Genomic DNA, 17,946 nt, shown 5'->3' with positions numbered 1-17,946 from the left:
TGAACATCTAAGTATTACCTTGTCTTGTACAACTGAAACTAATAAATTTAAAAAAAAATTAAAAAAATAAAATAAAATAAAAAATGTAACAAGTAAAAATTTAAAAAAAAACTGAATAAAATTTTTTATTTTAATTTAAACAATGAGATAGTTTTCAAACGCATCTACTTCCTGTAACCATCTTATCTTGCTATTTTATAGCAGCAACACACCCAAATGGCAAACACAGCCAAAAAGTCAAATCATGTGTTAAATGGGAAAAAAGGGGGAGGGTAGGACCAGGCCAGGGCGATGGAGCCAAAGAGAAGGTATATTTTGTCCTCAACAGCTCATTAATTTTAAGTGTCGTGGGAACCTGCCAGTTTTACCCCTCCAAGTAATTATCTTTTGTCTTCATTTGTAAGATTCTCAAGAAGGGGAAAGAAGGGGAAACGAAAAAAAAATTCCCCTCTCATCGGGAAAGACTAAACCCTGTGAACGTAAGAGACAGAAAGACCCAGAAAGTTACATGTATAAGGACCGACGCACACTGTCCCCAATTAAAAGGAATAATTGGACTCGTTTCTTTAAGGGAGAGAAAAAAAGGCATTTATCACGGTGAACACTATTAGGAAATTGTATTGTACTCAAATACAAGCAGCTCTTATATTAATGAACAGAGAGAAATATATTGATTTGTATACACATACTCTGAAAGTTAAATGGCCTATAGACAAGTGTTTTCACACCATGGCAAGCAAAATCTTTAAATCCACAGGCTCGTATTTTGATTTACGGTCACTTCGTGTCTGAGAAGATACGACTGGCTCCCAATACGGGATGAAACCGAAATGAGCAAGAGAAGTGACTAAACGCCTGTAACTGCAACCCCGAGATCACGTGAACTGTGGAAAGCTACACTTTCCAAAGAGGAACTCCCACTGGTAGCTCCAGGGAGTTTGTACTCAATGATGTCCGCATCAGCTCAGTTCGGGCTAGATAGCACCACGGTCCCTGGGGGAGATCCGTAAGGCAGCCTACGAAAAGCCGGTCACACGGTCTTTCAAACCCTCACTCTATACATGGCCTCTTGGAGGGATGTGAAGACCTTGCTTTTGATTTCTGGTTCCCAGATCACCAAACACATCTGTGCTTCAGGTCCCTGAACTACAAAACCAGCGGCCTCCTCGGATCTGTCCTCCAGGAATCGCTGAAAGCTTTAAAATAAAGTATATAAAGTGTTTTGTGCTCTTGAGAAAAAGGCGTTAGGCAAATATCAGGTTGATCTTTTTTTAAAACTCCTGCTGCAATGGTGAAGACAAGACTACTTTTGAAAACTGTAATTCCCTTTTTAACCAGAGCGAACCAGGCCATCCCGGCACTGCTGCCTGCCTCCAGGCCCTTCCCGTGTCCAGCCTCCCCAGTCTTAATGACTATTCATGCTAAGAAAGGCACTTCGTCTGAACAGGAGGAGATACTCCTGATGGAGTTTTATTAGCTGAGCAGGGATGAGGAATCCTGCCTGGTATCTGACAAAAGTGATATGATATTCTGAGATCACTCAGTGCCTGACCTGAGCTAACTGGGTTCCGAAGCCTTTACCTCCTTGAAAGACACATGTGGACAAGAGGCGTTATTGAAAGCTGGGCCGGAATGTCTGCTAGCAGAGACACAAAGGACAAGAAAGAACGCTTGAACACAAGGCCGGAAGACGGGACCCACCCCAAAATGACATAAAATTAAACCCTGCGCCCAGGCCCACCCCCAAAACAAATCGAAGGGACAAAAAGAAAATCATTGTAAATAAAAGAATGTGTTAAGGAAAGGGAAAGAGTAGCGTGCCAAGTTTCTGATCTCAAGCCAGATAATTAAATGTAAGCTTCATGTCATTACGAGGCAGCCCGACGTGGGGAAGACAGACTCCATCCATTGGCTGGCATTAAATCCTTGTTACTATACAAAGCTGCACTTGCTCCCTGGAGCCAGTTCAACTTTGAGTCACTATTGTCTGAAAACAATGGAATGTCTGCCAACCAGTGCCAACAGTTCAAGAGGATTTTAAGGCAGCATGTGTGAGAGCTGCAACCCGGTTTGCCCTGGGCAAAAACATCTCCACTGACTCAGCTCCAGCATGCCCGTGCGAGGCCAGGGACAGCAGCAAGGACACAGGCAGGGCAGCAGAAGCCCCTTCATGATCTCGTGACCCAGCTCGCCCACCCTGGGTACCAACATCAGGCAAGTGACTGGCACCCCGACCCCAGTGTCACACATATGTCCTACTGACTTACACGGTATTTACGAAATGCCTCTGGAATTCCTACAGAGTGAATGCCTATCATGGTGAAAGAAATATATAAAGAAACCTGTTAAAGAGGATTTTTTAAAACAAACTGAGTTTTCTTTTCTATGTGAGAACTTAAATTCTGTAAGTCATAGAATGTGACTTACTTTTTTTTACAATCAAAATTTGTTTGCCACTGTCACCAGGTCTAAAAAGGTGAATACATCAATGTGCAGTGATGTAAAACAACTACCAGAACTGGACAGATTTGCCATTTAAACATGTTTCTTACGTGTGTCCCTAATAATTTCTGATACTAAAGTTTAAAAGGGCAGATGACCTTTATGGGAATATAAAGGTCAGGGCAATTGAAAGACCATAAATCAGGATGAATGGTTTTTGTCACTGAAAAATGATTTCTTGGCCCACTTGGCCCCCAAAGGAGCTGAGGAAAGAACGAGACTGATAGCTGGTGGTTACGGGCCCTGCAGCCCGGCCCACGGCAGTTGGCTCTAATGCATTTGGAGTCTCCAAAGTGCCAGGGGCAGGGACGTCGGGACAAATGGTCTACTGGGATGGTGGGCAGTGGGACCTCATACTTTATCACTCTCAAGAAACAAGACAAAGAGCCCAGGACTACAGGTGTACTCTGAAGGGGACATGTGTTAACTCTCGAATGACAAGCACATAAAGTGTTTTGCAGTTTGGGGTCTCATAAAACCCTGTATTCAAGGGGATGGATTCTGAAAGGCCAGCCACATCTGTACTAAACGACTCTGGCCCACCTTTGGATGTGAACAAGGAAGCCGTTAAGTATTCACAACACATTCGGAGAGATATACCTTGAAAATGTGTTAAATTGGAAGGTACCCCATATCCACCGTCAATGATACAAGAAGAATTGGTAATTTTCAGAATAGAAGTATTAATACAGAAAACGTAAATACGGAGATATTTGCATGGTAATAAGAATTGTTTCCAAGGGTCTCCAAATAAACATTGTGTACCCACCATTCAATTAAACACTTGTACACCTCCACCCACCCTTCACTCCAGCCAGGAAACTTTCAAAGATTCTATGTGCACATTGTACAGTCTCTGGGAACAGCGCAATTCCCCAAGTGACTAAAGATTCCCCTTAAGACAGGCCATATGAATTTAGCTAAAAATATTAAATACTGAGCAGTTTGCTGAACAGCTCGGCAATTCATTTTACAATGTGCATGATATAAACACATCCCAGCCGACTATGGACAACAAAATTGATTAAAGATTTTAAGATTCAAGCACATGATATTAATTTACTCACAACTGCAGGGTACTGTAGTTCTTTAGAAGACAGAATCCTGGGGCATGAGCCCGTTGACAGGACAGGATCCAGCCCCCACCCTTCGACCCCTCACCGAGGGCCAGGCACTGTGTGCCTGTCACTCAGTCCTAACAGAGTCTATGTATCTTTACTGAGCTGTAGCGCAAGCGTCATGTAATGCGCCCATTTAAAGTATGTCATCCAGTGGATTTCTGCAGGTTCACAGAGCTGTCCAAGCATTTCCATAGTGCAACATTTAAAACGTTTGCATCATCCCAAAACGAAACGCCATGAAGGTGTTTCCCTAAAGTTAACCCTAATGGAAAAAGCTGGTATTATCAGCATTTTACAAACAGGGAAACTGAGGTTTAAAGAGATTGAACAGCTGGCCCAATGCCACCTGGTTACAAAGACACATCTGAGCCACACGATTCTCTTCCACTACCAGGGACGTCGCCTATCTGACCGTCACTGAAATCTGCATGAGCATCTCACCACAGAGGAAAGGGACCTCAGTCCCGGGAAGAGACATCCACACACTGAATTCCGAGGGGGACTGGCCCGCTGTCCTAAGTTGTATGTGTCGCGCAGGTCCTGCGTGGACCAGTGAAAGAAATACTTAAGGAAAATGAGAAGAAATGGGGTCAGGATGATTATACCACTGGGCAGGTGTGACAGGGGACCTCGTGCCACCCTTGAGTGTCCAGCTCATTCTGGACAAGTCAATAATGTCACACACTCACAGTGGTCATACGCCTCTCAGAAAGCCCTCACTGTGTGCCAGGCCTTTAAACATACTCATGTCCCAGGATTCTCTCATCAGTTACAAGGTCGTCCTAGGCTTCTGGATCTTTCCAGTCACATGTGGTGTTAATGATAATAGCCAACGGGCACAACTGTTCTAACACACGCTAACTCACTTAGCTCTCACAGAACCTAGGAAAAAGACTCCAGTTCCCTCCTCTTTCAAGGCAAGAAACCGAAAGCACAGAAAGCCTGCCTGAGGTCGCAGCCCTGATGATGGGAGGACAAGCGCCAGCCAGCATCGTGCTCTCAACAACGGAGCCAAGCAGCCCCATGTGCAAAAGCGGTGGCTGGTTAGGAATCAATACATTATAACCGGACTCTACATGTACCACTGCTCTTAAAAAACAGGCTCCCAGCCCATATTCCAACTTTTTGGAATATTCACTTGCCTCAACAGGAAAACAACCAGGGCTATCAGAGGTTAAAGAAGAGTAAAGAGGATAGACCCTGAAAACTGCAATTAAAGAAACAAGCATTTGTCAGCCACAGAGCATCTCCTCATTGCACGGGGCTATGGTGGGGCCCTGGCCCTGCCTGCACCCCTCGCCCCCACAGAGAGAGGCCTGACTGCCCCTCAAGGCAACTGCAGAGCAGGAATGCGGTGAACTCGTCCCCGTGATTGCTTTCTTGGCCTTCACACAACATGCCGCGGTGTGAATCCAAAAGCAATTAAATCATTCCAGCTGGGAGTCCAATGACATGTTGTTTAAAAAGTCTTCTGAGAAATGTCCCTGTTCAGAAAGTGATGAGCGCACAACGGAACAATGGTCTCTGCTATTCCTTCCATTGTTGCTAAGTGCAAAAAGGCACTGGAAGAGGACACAATACCGGCTGATGTGAGCAATGAACTTTCACCAAATTCTCTGAACAGGATGAGGAACTCCTCATCGCAATGCCAATGCTGACGAAAAACCCAGGCCAAACTCATTCCGAACCAATGTATTAATTCCTCTGGTCTACCTCACTTACCCCACCGGAAAAAAATAGCCCATGATGAGAACTATTCAAAAACTAAGCCATTTCAAATATCAACTCTTAACATAAATACCCACGGAGCAGTGTTTTGACTGTGTTGTTTTGTTTCCAAATGGTGATTACCTAAGGGCTCTATCGTTAGGATCATGTGAGGTTCTGTATATGCAAGAGTATTTCGGAAACTCTGAAGAGCTATTGAAAGAGAAGTTGCTGGAGGCAGTGTTATTGTAACCCTTGAGTGTTAACCCAAGGTTAAAAGCACGTGTGATGCTGTCCATGTCATTTCAGATTATGTATTTTAATAAACAAATCCATTTCCATTAAGACGCTCCAGTGGATTATAAATGAGAACATTTGAGTCCTGTGTCATGTCTGAGAAACTCAACATCTGCCTGGGGACAAAAGGCTCTTGCTGGAGACTTCTGGGGTCAGGGCTCCGACTCTAAGGAAGGTGATGCTGTCACACAAGCCCAATTACACACTGACCGCAGCAGCGCGTGGGGGCGAGCTGGAGGGTGCGCTCTCTCCTGGCTCCTGCTCCCTAGAGAGCCCCCGCTGCTGCACTCAGGATCAAGTTTGGGGGGAAAAGAGAAAGTGGGACACAATTGGTAGTCTGGTTTCTAGTTTCTTCAACCTTACGCAGCCTAAACGAAACTGGACACACAGCCTCATCCGGGTTTGGGGCCAAAGTAAATGGTGTTAGTTTTCCACATTTTGTTTTCTGTGTATTTCTCTGCCCACATTTCAGTGAGGGGTCCTCTCATGCGGGAAAATACAGATGTGGCTAAGTTTCTCGACACATCCCAACATCTCCACAAAGTAGGGAGAAGCACCAAGAAAAAAACTGTCACAGGAAAGGACGGTAGAGAGGTAGGGACAGGCCTTACCCACTCAATACCATCAGAGTGTCTGGGCCAGGAGTAAGGGTATTTTGGTGCTCTGAGTACACAGGGCATTCTGGAAGCTGGGTATTTCTGTACTGCTAGGGCATCTAGCTGGCCTGGGGGACAGCAGGAGCCTGCATGTAGTCACAGGAAGTCGGGGAGCAGTACTGAAACTGCCACTGCTAGGCCTCTGCACTCCAGATTTCTGGGATGGGGCAGGGAGAGGCCCGGGACACCTGGAGGGCGCAGCCAGGGGTGGAAAGCGATGGTAAGACAGCACCCTGCGCCTCCCACCTGGCCTCCTTGGTCTTCCAAGAGCCTGCGGCAGTCGGGCCTTACAGCTCAGACAGTGCTGCCCAAGACTGCCTCACTGGGGTCCGGGACTTAATTTTATTTACCAGCTCAGCCCCAGGAGGGCCTGGGATGGAGAGCCAGCCCCTGGGGCGCTCTTTGGGATGGCGCAACAGGGCAGGACCAGCCCAGAGGCAGGAACATGTTGCTGTACTCACCAGCTGGGGCTGAGACAGGCCCTAGAGCGGTAGGTTCCGGGGGCAGGGACAAAGGCATTCCTGGCATCTTGCTGTCCACTTTCTCGTGTGAAAAAGTCAGCAAGTCTGAGGACCTGCTTGCCCACACAATTATTATGCCCTGATCCACGTTACTGCCATTAGAAAATGTATTTTAACACTTGCACATTCTTCACCCCAATCAGAAATCCAAAGGAAATGGAAATAATCTGTCTCTAGGTTTTACTTTTTGGAAAACGAGGCATGGCAGAGGAAGGAAGAGCCCTCAGCTCATTCACGTCTGCCATGCAGGCAGAGAATTTATTTGACTCTCAAGAATGGTTCCCTTTTGCTTATGTTCTTCAAGCGTCCTCTAAAATCAGACAGTGGGGCGTGGGAAGTGAAGGGAATATCACAAGTCTCCTGATATCTCAGGTCCCTCGAACCCATTCTGGGGAGTGGCAAGTCCAATGGCTCAGCTGCATGGCTCAGGTGCCCTCTGCCATCATCCTGCTGTTCAGTAGTGGGCAGCGAGGCATCAGCGCCATACAAATCTAGTCAAGCTCTGAGCTCTGCAGGTGCTCTCAGAAACTGAACCGAAAAGGGTTCAATCTTCTGAAAATAAAGAAGCCTTCTCTGAACCCCAGACAGAACCAATGAAGGTGTCTAGGGCAGGTCCTGGGTAAAGCTGGGGTCTAGCGTGTTTCTCATACACATCATCACCTACCATCTACCCACTTCCTCTAAAGATAAAACCACTGGCCCAACGCCAGGCCAACAGACAAGGCAATCACCTTCTGTACGCCCACCAGGAATTTTCTATCACCAGCGAAGCCTCTATAGGGAGTATCTGTTTCATTCTGTAGTCATACATCACATTTAAACAAATGTCCCCTTTTATAACTGATGGGTACCCATAACAAAATCCCATTACAAGGAATTTCAAGGAGTCCTGCTCTACACTTACAAAGAAATGGGTCTCAGTAAAAGCAAAGCAGGAGAAACAGTTTCTAGCTGCCATGGAAATTGCTGCCAACATTTGCTCTGTATTTATGACAATCACAGTGGTCAAGGCAAAATTGTTACCCTCTTGCCTTAGACGAGAACTCAGCCAATTCCTTCACCCTCATCCCACCTAATTCCCTGCAATTTCCTGCCAGATATTCACTGCCCCTTCCCATCATCAGCCCACAGCTCATGTAAAAAGAGCATTAAAGATAATGAGATCCACGCACACGAAACATGGCAATTTTTGACACTGGAAGTTGAATCTATGAGAAAATGGTCTAGTCAACTAGCAAGCTCAAACACGCTGGAAAAAGAAAAGAGGTAAGGACCCAACTACAACTGCATGAGCACACACCGGGTTAATTGACCTGTGTAACATGACAGGTAAATTCACCTACCAAACAAAGAAAACGAAAAATAACATTTCATGGAACCATTCTGATACAGCACTGATGGCATGTATATCATATGAACACAGAGACTAACAGATATGAGTCTCATTTCATGTTTCGTTCATATTTACTCTTTTTTTTTTTAAAGATTTTATTGGGGAATATTAGGGAACAATGTGTTTCTCCAGGGCCCATCAGCTCCAAGTTGTCCTTCAATCTACTTATGGAGGGCGCAGCTCAGCTCCAAGTCCAGTTGCTATTGTCAATCTTTAGTTTCAGGGGGCGCAGCCCGCCATCCCAGGAGGGAATTGAACCAGCAACTCTGTTGGGAGCTCGCGCTCTAACCAACTAAGCCATTTGGCCAGCCCTCGTTCATATTTACACTTGATCCACATTAAACCGAAAGTAAAACTACAAGATTAAATACCTTTTCAAGAACTAAAACAACAACAACAAAAAAAGGGCTACGGGTCTCCCTTCTTGCTTCATTGTATCTCAGAAACCTCACTCATTCTGACAGCTTCCACCAGCAGCTTCATGATAATAAATTCCCAGTCTATTCTTTGTGGCTCTGTCTGTCACGATCACTGCAAACTCAACAGATAGCCAAGTTCTCAGCTACCCCCCAAATCAACTCCCTTCCTGATTCCTGCTGTTACCTTCGGCCCTGCCTCTCCAGGCAGCTGTGAAAAGCTTGATCATTCTGCTTCACAATGCCTCTTGCACTCATTTGAACTGCTGTACGTCCTCAAGTCCAGTTTCTCATCGGCTGTTTCCTGGCTGGAGTCCTTGGACTGTCCTCATGTCTCCTTTCATGCCAGACTAAACCCTGTTGCTAGAGGAATCATTCTGAACTTGATGTATTCCATCCTGTTTCCACATCTAAAATCATCAACAGTTCCCAGTTCTCTACATTTGAATTCTTCCTCCTGCTTAGCAGGGCATGTGTTCTCAACGCTACCCTGGTCTCGTTACCCCAAAGCCCCCACCCCCCCAATACTGGTGGGCCAGTGTTCCAGCATTCCACATCTAGGCAATATTCCACATTCCACTGCTTGTGTGGAATTTCACTGCTCATGAACTTCCCCCTAAAGTTCATCTCTACACTTGTACCCGGGCTCCAACTCCTATAGGCAGCTCTTTTTCAACTATCAAGATTTCCTGATGATCACAACAGCAGGTAAAAACCTTTTCCCTGAAAGGTTAAAAAAGTCACCATTTTGTATTACGCAGTAGGGATATTAACCCCATTTCCCCAACCGTAAGTGTTTAAAAGAGGTCATTTCTTTACCCTATTTACAGGCCATCTAAAAATAGCCATAAGCTATTAATAATCACTAAATCGACAAAGCGGAAATGTCCAACAACGCAAGGTAGACAGAGTCCCATCACAAGCTGTGCTTGTCCCGAACCTCTATTTCCCAGTGAGTCCAGAAAGACACACGGTGGAGCTTTGTGCACAGCCTGCTGGGGGGCGGAGAGGGAGAGAGGGATGAAGGGATTGAGATGATTTTCCTTTGCCTCAGTCACTCATCGACAGCACTGACTTTTCTGCCATTTGTACACCGGGGATCCTTACGATGGGGTAGCTGAGTCCTACGGGAAGTACGTCTAGCAGAGCACCCGGAGGAGCTCAACAGAAACCGGCCTAACACCTCCCTGCTCCACTGTCGCTGCCTCACTCTGCTGTCCTTACTTCCTTTCCCTACGTCCTGCTAAGCCAATCCCTTACCAAGTCCTCTCAACAACATCCCTGCCGTATTTCTGTATCTACCTCCTCATTTTTGTCCTTATGCCCCTGTTATTCATATTGCCGTGACCAACTTTTAGTCCCTCGTTACCTTAGGCGAGGTAACTGCCTACAATTACAGCCTTCCAATGTGTTTCCTCTTCTTCACGTCATTTCCCTTTACGTAATCCTCATAACCAGTGCCAGCTTCATCTTTTCAGAACACGTCTCTAATTAAGTCTCTTCCCTGTTGAAAAACCACTGGGCACTTTCCACTGAAGCCACGTAACAGTTTCCCCTTTCTGATACCCAACCTTTTGTCCTATTCCTCCTCCTGCACCCTAGAGCACTTGTTCACAATACATGTGATTTACTTGATTCCTTATGCTGAATAACGGTTCTTTTTACACTCTCTCCACCTGCTGAAATCACAGTAAGTTAATCACAAAAGTTTCTTCATGAAATCTTAACCACCCCTGATTTAACAGAATCTCTCTTCCGATTTCTATTCTCTGAAGCTCGTATGGAATTTATCATCATCTCCACAACATGAGTGTATCTACACTCATACTGACTATCTACTCATCTAGAATGTACTTGACTGTACAGACTTATACTAATCTCTCTGCCCTTAAAGTGTCTCATACTTAGAGAAGTGCCCAGAACTGGCTTTCCCATTAACCAGCTCCACAGCTTTCATCTTCCTCCTCTTCTCAGCAGGTGGATCTATTCCAGCTCTTACCCAAAGCTTTGGATTTTATCTTCTGTTTTACCCCGAGTCAGTACTAAACCTACCATGCCCATTGTGAACATGCTTGTGGGTCTTTCCTTTCCTGGGGGTTGACTGGCATGAGGATGAAGCATTGTTGGTAGCTGTTTTGACATCTTCTGTCTCATCATCTTCCTCCTCGCCGTCGTCCTCGTCCTGAGAGCTTCCGAAATATACCATGCTGTTGGGCAGCGCAGGAGAACCTGGGAGGTTTGAGAAAGAGGGCTCATAAACACAGGCCTGAGGCTGACCCCTCCCGGAAGGAGCACTACAAAGAGAGGCATTTATTAAGCTATGAACCTGAATCCTCACGACTGAGCAGACAAAACAAAGCTATTCGTCCCTACTGCCATTTTTAATTTATTTCTCAAATGTCCCCCAGGAAATACAAGTCCATCTGTGTCCTTTTAACAGATTTCAAGCAAAACTCCCCCAGTAGAGGGATGATGCCATCCCTTCACGGAACATACCAACTCAAAAAGTTTTTAATTTCATCTGAATAGTTATTGGGGGGGGATCCCCACAAAACTCTGAAATTGAATTGAACAAGAGAAAAAGCAAATCAATAAAATAAAAACATCTAACCATTGTGTCGAGGATAAAACTATTCTGGGTTATGCCTTTAACTTAATAAACTTAAAAAAAATGTGTATTTAAGCAAACAAATTTAAGAACGAAAGAGAAGACAATCAGAAAAGCAAGTGGTAAAAACAGAATATAACATTTCCTTACATAACTATCTTATATTCAAATGGGGTGAATGACAGACATGGATTTCCAAAAATCATAATACACTTACAAGCTACTTCAATATTATGATCATGTTAATAAGCAATAGAAGATTATTAAAATCAATTTCTGTACAACACTAACTAAAAGTACGAGATTAAAAAAAACCAACCCTCATTATAAAAGAACTCACATCTGTCATGCCTTTTATACTTTAATCTCCTCATCCCCAAATGTTTTCATTTCTGAACCTAAAACAGCAGTTAACACCAGAAAATAAGCCCAATGTTATAAAGAAGCATAACACAGCTCCTTATCAGATAATGACAGTTCAGAAATAGAACAGTCAACTCATTGGTGTCTGGGACCAGAAGCTGCTAAAGTCCAAAGAAAATCCCCCAAATTAATTTCCAGCAACAACTTCAGTCTTCTCCCCCATTAAGTATTTTTGGGAGAGCTACTACCAAGTAGCAGAAGTGATAAATGTAGAATTCATTTCTTCTCCCACCCATTTTCCTATGAATGAGCTAACATTCTAGTAACATCAATGAAGATATAAGAAACCAATTTGCTCTCCTTCCCACATGGAGATCTCACACTGTAAATGCAATGGTTAAAACCATTGTGTCCAAATTCAGAACTACATGTTCTAACAAGGAGGTGGGAATGAATGAGAGGCAAGGGAACTTAAGTGGCAAACCAAACACCCATCTTGCAGAAATGCAAAGACAAAACACACACTTCAAGCCTCTCTTGAGTGTGGTCAGACTGGCCTTCTAGGCTCCATTCAAGAAGCTACTGCCAACCCATCACCCGCCCCCCAGGAGTGGCCCAATGAACTACTAGCTTCTCCCCAGAAGGAACAGGCCTCCCAATATTGCAATCATGACCTCCCAATATTCAAAAGCCCCAAAAGTTGCCCTCCACAACTAGCTGAAGGACAACAACTTGAGTTGGAGCTGATGGGTCCTGGAAACACACACTGTTCCACAACATTCCCCAATTTAAAAAAAAAAAAAAAAAAAAAGCCCCAAAAGTTCTGTGGACCTCACCACTGGGTGGAAATGAAACTCCAAAAAGGGATATATTGGCAAAAAAAAAAGACCCTCGGTGGATAGCAGAATTGGTACAGTCTGACAGAACCATTCCCCGTTTTAAGGCTTCTTTTTCTCTCTCCCCTTTGATCATTTCCAATTAGAAGCAGGTTTTCAACAGAAGGTTCTTAAACCTGACACAGATTTGGGGGGAAATCATTTAATCAAGTAAGAGCTAGAAATGAAGTGAAATAAAAGAAAATACTTAAGCTATATTGCCACTGGAATATAGGTTTATTCTTGTTCTGTGTGGTTTTACAATTATTACGTAACTATGATTAGGAAAAGTAGATCAGAGTTTTTCAGTCAGGACTCACCATTCACAGGTAATAAACCAGTAATATTGTTGGAGCCTTCTTTCCGAAATCTAACTTTATAAAAAAAAAGTACTTAAGAAAAGGCAGAAGAAATTTTATTTCAGCACTCAAAAAGGGTTTTGAGGGGGAAAAAATTTAACCATAGGCTGCAAACTCATCCTAGCATGTAACATAACATAAGGTGACACGTCATATGCTGTCACGCAGACACAGTGGGGAACCTTCAACACTTGGGAAGTTACTCAGCAGTTACTCAGTTTCTCTCTTCAGTAAAATGAGAGGGAATAGGTTAAATGATCTCTTCAAGCTCCTTCCAGATCAAAATTTCCAAGTCTAATTTCTTCTAAAGAGCCTTCCTACACTCTGCCCTGGACACACTGACTAGCGGTTGAAATTAGAAAGTTGGATTAGGACAGAAAAGCGCAGGTTTTTGTGTAGGCCCTGCAGTAACTTCCGGAGCTGACTCTGCCATCTGTTGGGGGCTTAGGCAAGCAAGACACTGCCCCTCCAGCCTCCCTCTTCCTCTCCTCTGAAGAAAATGCAATGAACTCTGCAACTGAGGAGCAATGTGAAAAGAGGGGAAAGACTCAAAAAAATACTCTGTTTCAAAGACAATCGGGTAAAATCCACGGGGAACCCACGAGAAAGAACAAGGAAGTAACTTGCACTTACAGAAACTGTTGAGGATGTTTTAAAATCTCAAACACTGAACAAGCAGCATGAAGCAACAATCACATTCCTTATACTCAACAACTGGGGAGAACGGGGAGAACATTTAAGTTTATGTCCCAAACAACTAAAATGGAAAAGATGTCTGGTATCTCAGTTCAGCATCCAACTTCTGTAAATATCCTAAAGATATTGTACAGGGTAATTTCTTCAACAAAAGCAGAAAATAATCTTATGACTGGATTTGTTTTACAGCTTCTCAGTAAATATAAATAAAGTGATGTAATCGGCTAGGTATTCTGAAACAAAGTCAGAAGCTATTGTAAGAGAAATTTAAAATGGGGGCAGAAGACCAGTAAAGAGTGGGGACAGGGGGTGTTCTGGGGGGGCTCACTCTCAAACGGAAATTTAGAAGAACAATACAAAGCCCTTCTGATGGAACTAGCCCTGCAGTCAGAAAGGACATGATTTCCTCTAAATATGGGGACACAGGGGACAAAAGCAGATCGCCTTCCTCTAAAAGGTGATTTGGGTTCTATTCAGGTGATTGACATGTTGGTGTGGACCTAAAGGTAAAGCACCAACAAAGGAAAACAGGTAATGATGGTTCTTAAGCCAGATGAGGAATGGCGAGTCTGGTACGATAAAGGGAAGGAAAACTCCTAAGAGAAGGGATAGTGGAGGAAGATCATTGCTCAGTAATGAAGAATTCAGCTGGGTAGAGTGCTAAACTACTAACAGAGGCAAGAAGATGCCCTTGGTTCAAATATTAAGTTTGCACGAATCCTTCCCTCTGGCAGGCATCACTGATCGAGAACAACAGTGTCCCCGGGGATGGTCAGACTGGCCTTCTAGGCTCCATTCAAGAAGCTACTGCCAACCCATAACCCGCCCCCCAGGAGTGGCCCAATGAACTACTAGCTTCTCCCCAGAAGGAACAGGCCTCCAGAACTTTAAGGGGCACCCTCATACCTGTACATGTCGTTCACCTTATAGTCAAACTGAAGCAAGAAGAGACAAAAATCCTACAGAATCTAATGCTGCAGATTCCAAAGCTCTGTCACCATGTAGCTGCGTATTACAAACCCTCTAAGACACCTTCCCCCGCCCAACCCCGCCACAGCATGTATGTGGAGAGGCAAGCTCGCAGTCCAGGCCAGCAAAAGCCACAGCACTGCAAAAGCAGCTTTTTCCTTTCTCCTTGGGACAAAACCAGTAAGATCATCTCCTGTTTCATAATCAAGGCTATGGAGGAACACTGGTTATTCTATGCTAATACCTAGAATATACCAACCTCAAATACATAACAGAAAGCAAAACGCATCCGAGAAGCCGAAACTAGTTACAAGATTCATATGGAGCTTATTTATTTCTTCTTAGCTTAGATAAAAGCTCTATCATCTAATGTATTAGGCTGGTGCAAAAGTAATTACAGTTTAAAAGGTTAAAAATCATTGCAAAAACCACAATTACTTTCGCAACTACCTAATACAAGTAAGTTTAGAGGGGGAATCTGCTACACACACTCACACACACACACACACACACACACACACACACACGATAAAGGATATTTTAAACCCCTAACAGCACACAGAAGTCTGGGTTATTTATCATTGGTGATAATTATCCCATATTCCTCATTATAAAATGGGTATGTTAGTCATAGTGATGCTAAGTCAACAGAAATTTAAATTAATATTTAGAATTTGAAAACAGAAGTGTGTGTGTGTGTGTGTGTTTGTGTGTGTGTGTGTGTGTGTGTTTCCTTAAAAAGCTTGCCACTTATAGATCCTGGCACATAAGAGGTAAGCTTCACCTCTAGAAAATTTATTAGGAAAACTTCTCTCCTCCCAATGTCAGATGAGGCAGACTTTTGAAAAGTTCACTGTGGGTCTAGCATTCAGGAAAATGGGAATGAAGTTACAGGGATAAAACGAACAAGACGAGAAAACTGGGAGAGAGGGGATTCCCAACCTGAAACTGCTTCCTAAAATGCCACCTTCCCTTTCCACAGCAGGGCTCACCTACCACCAGCTGCAAAACACCAGCAATTGGCTCAGCACGCCTCATTCTGAGTCTCTGCCCTATTGGGGTCGAGCTGAGGCACAAGCCCCATTTGTGAAAGTGGGAGAAGCTGGCATCACACAGAATTACATCATCCGTCTCCTTTAGAAACTCTGTAGTTTCAGGGAAGTCAGCAATGAAAGGTAAGTATCTTAAGAGGGTTGCGAATTGTGTGGGGTTTGTTTTTTTTTGGGGGGGGGGGTGGGGGGGAGGTTATACCCAATAAATTATAAAAGTATATTCAGTATATATAGTTTTCTATTAAAATTACAGGCAGATTTTTCTATCCTGATTATTCAAGTGCATTAGCAAATGTGAAAAAAAATCTGAACTTGGATCAGATAAGTGGAATCGGGAGTAGAGAACGCATCTGTGCTTTGCCAAAGCCGTATCTCATTACTTTTCAGAATTAGCTGGCAACGTCTCCACAATATTTACTGAAGTGAAAACCAAATGTTTTCATCTGGACAAAAATCAAACTGTGGTGTGTTACAACCACAACAGAAATCATCTTAATCCAAAAGCTTGCTTTCTCTAATTTGGGCTGTGGTTTCTATAAAATTGGAGTCTTCTCCATGAATCATGTACACATACAAGCCCCCCTTGTCCCATTCTTTTCCCTCCCCCGACCAGTTCTTTATCTTAACAAGCTAAACATAGCTCAGCTCTATTCTGGAAAGACCCTAAAGTGATTCCCTGCACACTGTCATTTAGCTGTGGAGTCAGATTCTGTAGTTTGACCTAATAAACTCTGGGCTGACCCAATGAGTTGGCATTTTCATGACTGATCTTCAGGAGACACAAACAGAATGAGAAGTAATCAGCCCCTGCAATCAGATTAAACTGAAAAAACAAGGCTTCAAAGGGAGCCCGGACAGACCGGGCAGAGGGATAGAGGCATAATGACTTACTGATTTCCTGAGTTAGAGGAGAGCAAAGTGCCATCCAACTGAAACTGCAGTCACAGAAAAAAGCAGTTGCAACAACTGCCCTCGTTCATTAATCCAACTCTGTCAGTACCAGACCAAGTGACCCAAACAGACCAGGCGTCTACAGTCATCCTACACACTCAGGCACCCACACATGTAAACACAAAGAGCCCTGCAAGGCGATGGAACAGCTGTCACACTGAATGGCCATCTCTCCGACTCTTCCAGGCTGGCCTTCACAACTTACAAGAAAAGAAGCATTTACCAGGATTTCCCAAACTTCATCCACTTCCATAGGCCCCGAGATTATCTGCAGTACCCAGATATGCACATGCTTCATTTTCTTTAAAAGAATTCTCACTTATGACTTAAAGCCATTACATCGGTAGTACAAAATTAACACGTCTTGTCTTAAAGAAAAGCTAAAAATTAAAGTTACAATAACATTTCAAAATGTTCAGTTAGTCATTTTTGGCAGCCCTGGGGTATATGCAGCAGAGCGTGGGGAACAGACCTCCAGGCCAACGGCCAAACACAAAGGAAACCCCTGTTCCTTGTGGGAGACGGAGCTGCCCGTGCAATAATGCCCATCCTGGGACTGCAGTTTCGTTTTCTGTGCCAATGTCAAACAAAGATGCCAATCACTGGAGAGGGCTCCACACAAAATCCGAAAATCGAGGATAGAGCACCAGCTCGGCAGTCGTGCCTACTTGTCTCATGAGACTCAATTTACTTGTCTGTACATTGAGCATCTCTCCCGCCGTAACAATTGTGATGACCCCAAAAGCGGGGACGTAACATATGCGAAAGAACTGTAAGCAACTGACACGTAAGTGATATTATTAGGCTAATACATGGCTTCAGTGACAAAAACTCCTAACTATAATAAATTCAGACTGTCGGTTTTCATAGGTAAGAGCAGAGGCAATTTTTCTACCGGCTTTCCTAAATGGGAAAGTAAGCACACTGGTGGCAATCATCTAGGGAGGTGTGGAATTCCACAATGAATTCAACAGAATTTCTGGAAGTTGGGAGTAGGTGTGAGGGTAACGCCACGTGCGAGTTGGAAACCTGCAGTCACAAGGGATGAGCCCCCTGCAGCGTGGCCAGTCTATTCCTTAATATCCCTCCTCTCTTTAGTCACAAGCCTTGGCACTGGCCTGCGCCTATCTGATCCCACATTTAGGAAACCCCCCACATCAGGGCACGTGTTCCATCTCCGAAACCCCAATGTGACAGACCCAGCAATGAGAACCACTTTCTCTGCTAACAATGTCAACTAGAGCGACCTGGCTGAGAGCAATGAGAGAACATATCTTTTAATTAACAGAATACTCCCCTTACAATCTTTTCCACATTGCTGTCTATACACAAGGCTCAGAACATGCACAAACCCAATCAAGGAGGTCTCTGGACCACTTTACCTCAAGTGAACGCACAAGTCACACCCTACCGCAGCCAGAATGCAGCCAACTTGCAGGGGTCCCACCCACCAAGTTTAG

The 17,946-nt window shown here is 44.2% G+C and overlaps 1 protein-coding gene across 5 annotated transcripts in view; it reads right to left on the bottom strand.

Moving 5' to 3' along the window:
- JARID2 (jumonji and AT-rich interaction domain containing 2) overlaps positions 1-17,946 on the bottom strand; it is a 248,102-nt gene that overhangs the window by 40,636 nt on the left and 189,520 nt on the right. For all 5 annotated transcript variants that reach the window (XR_013993713.1, XM_081054709.1, XM_081054712.1 and 2 more), the window contains one exon: positions 10,666-10,842. Coding sequence is in view for 4 of the 5 variants with exons in the window: in XM_081054709.1 (XP_080910835.1) it covers positions 10,666-10,842 (177 nt within the window). In the remaining variant the exon portion in view is untranslated. The remainder of the gene's footprint in view (positions 1-10,665; positions 10,843-17,946) is intronic.

This window comes from Rhinolophus hipposideros (genome assembly GCF_964194185.1).
Source record: "Rhinolophus hipposideros genome assembly, chromosome: 8".
In the NCBI taxonomy this organism is placed as follows: Eukaryota; Metazoa; Chordata; class Mammalia; order Chiroptera; family Rhinolophidae; genus Rhinolophus; species Rhinolophus hipposideros.
The sequence above is the reverse complement of the archived record's forward strand: the minus strand, read 5'-3'. Positions and strand labels throughout refer to the sequence as shown.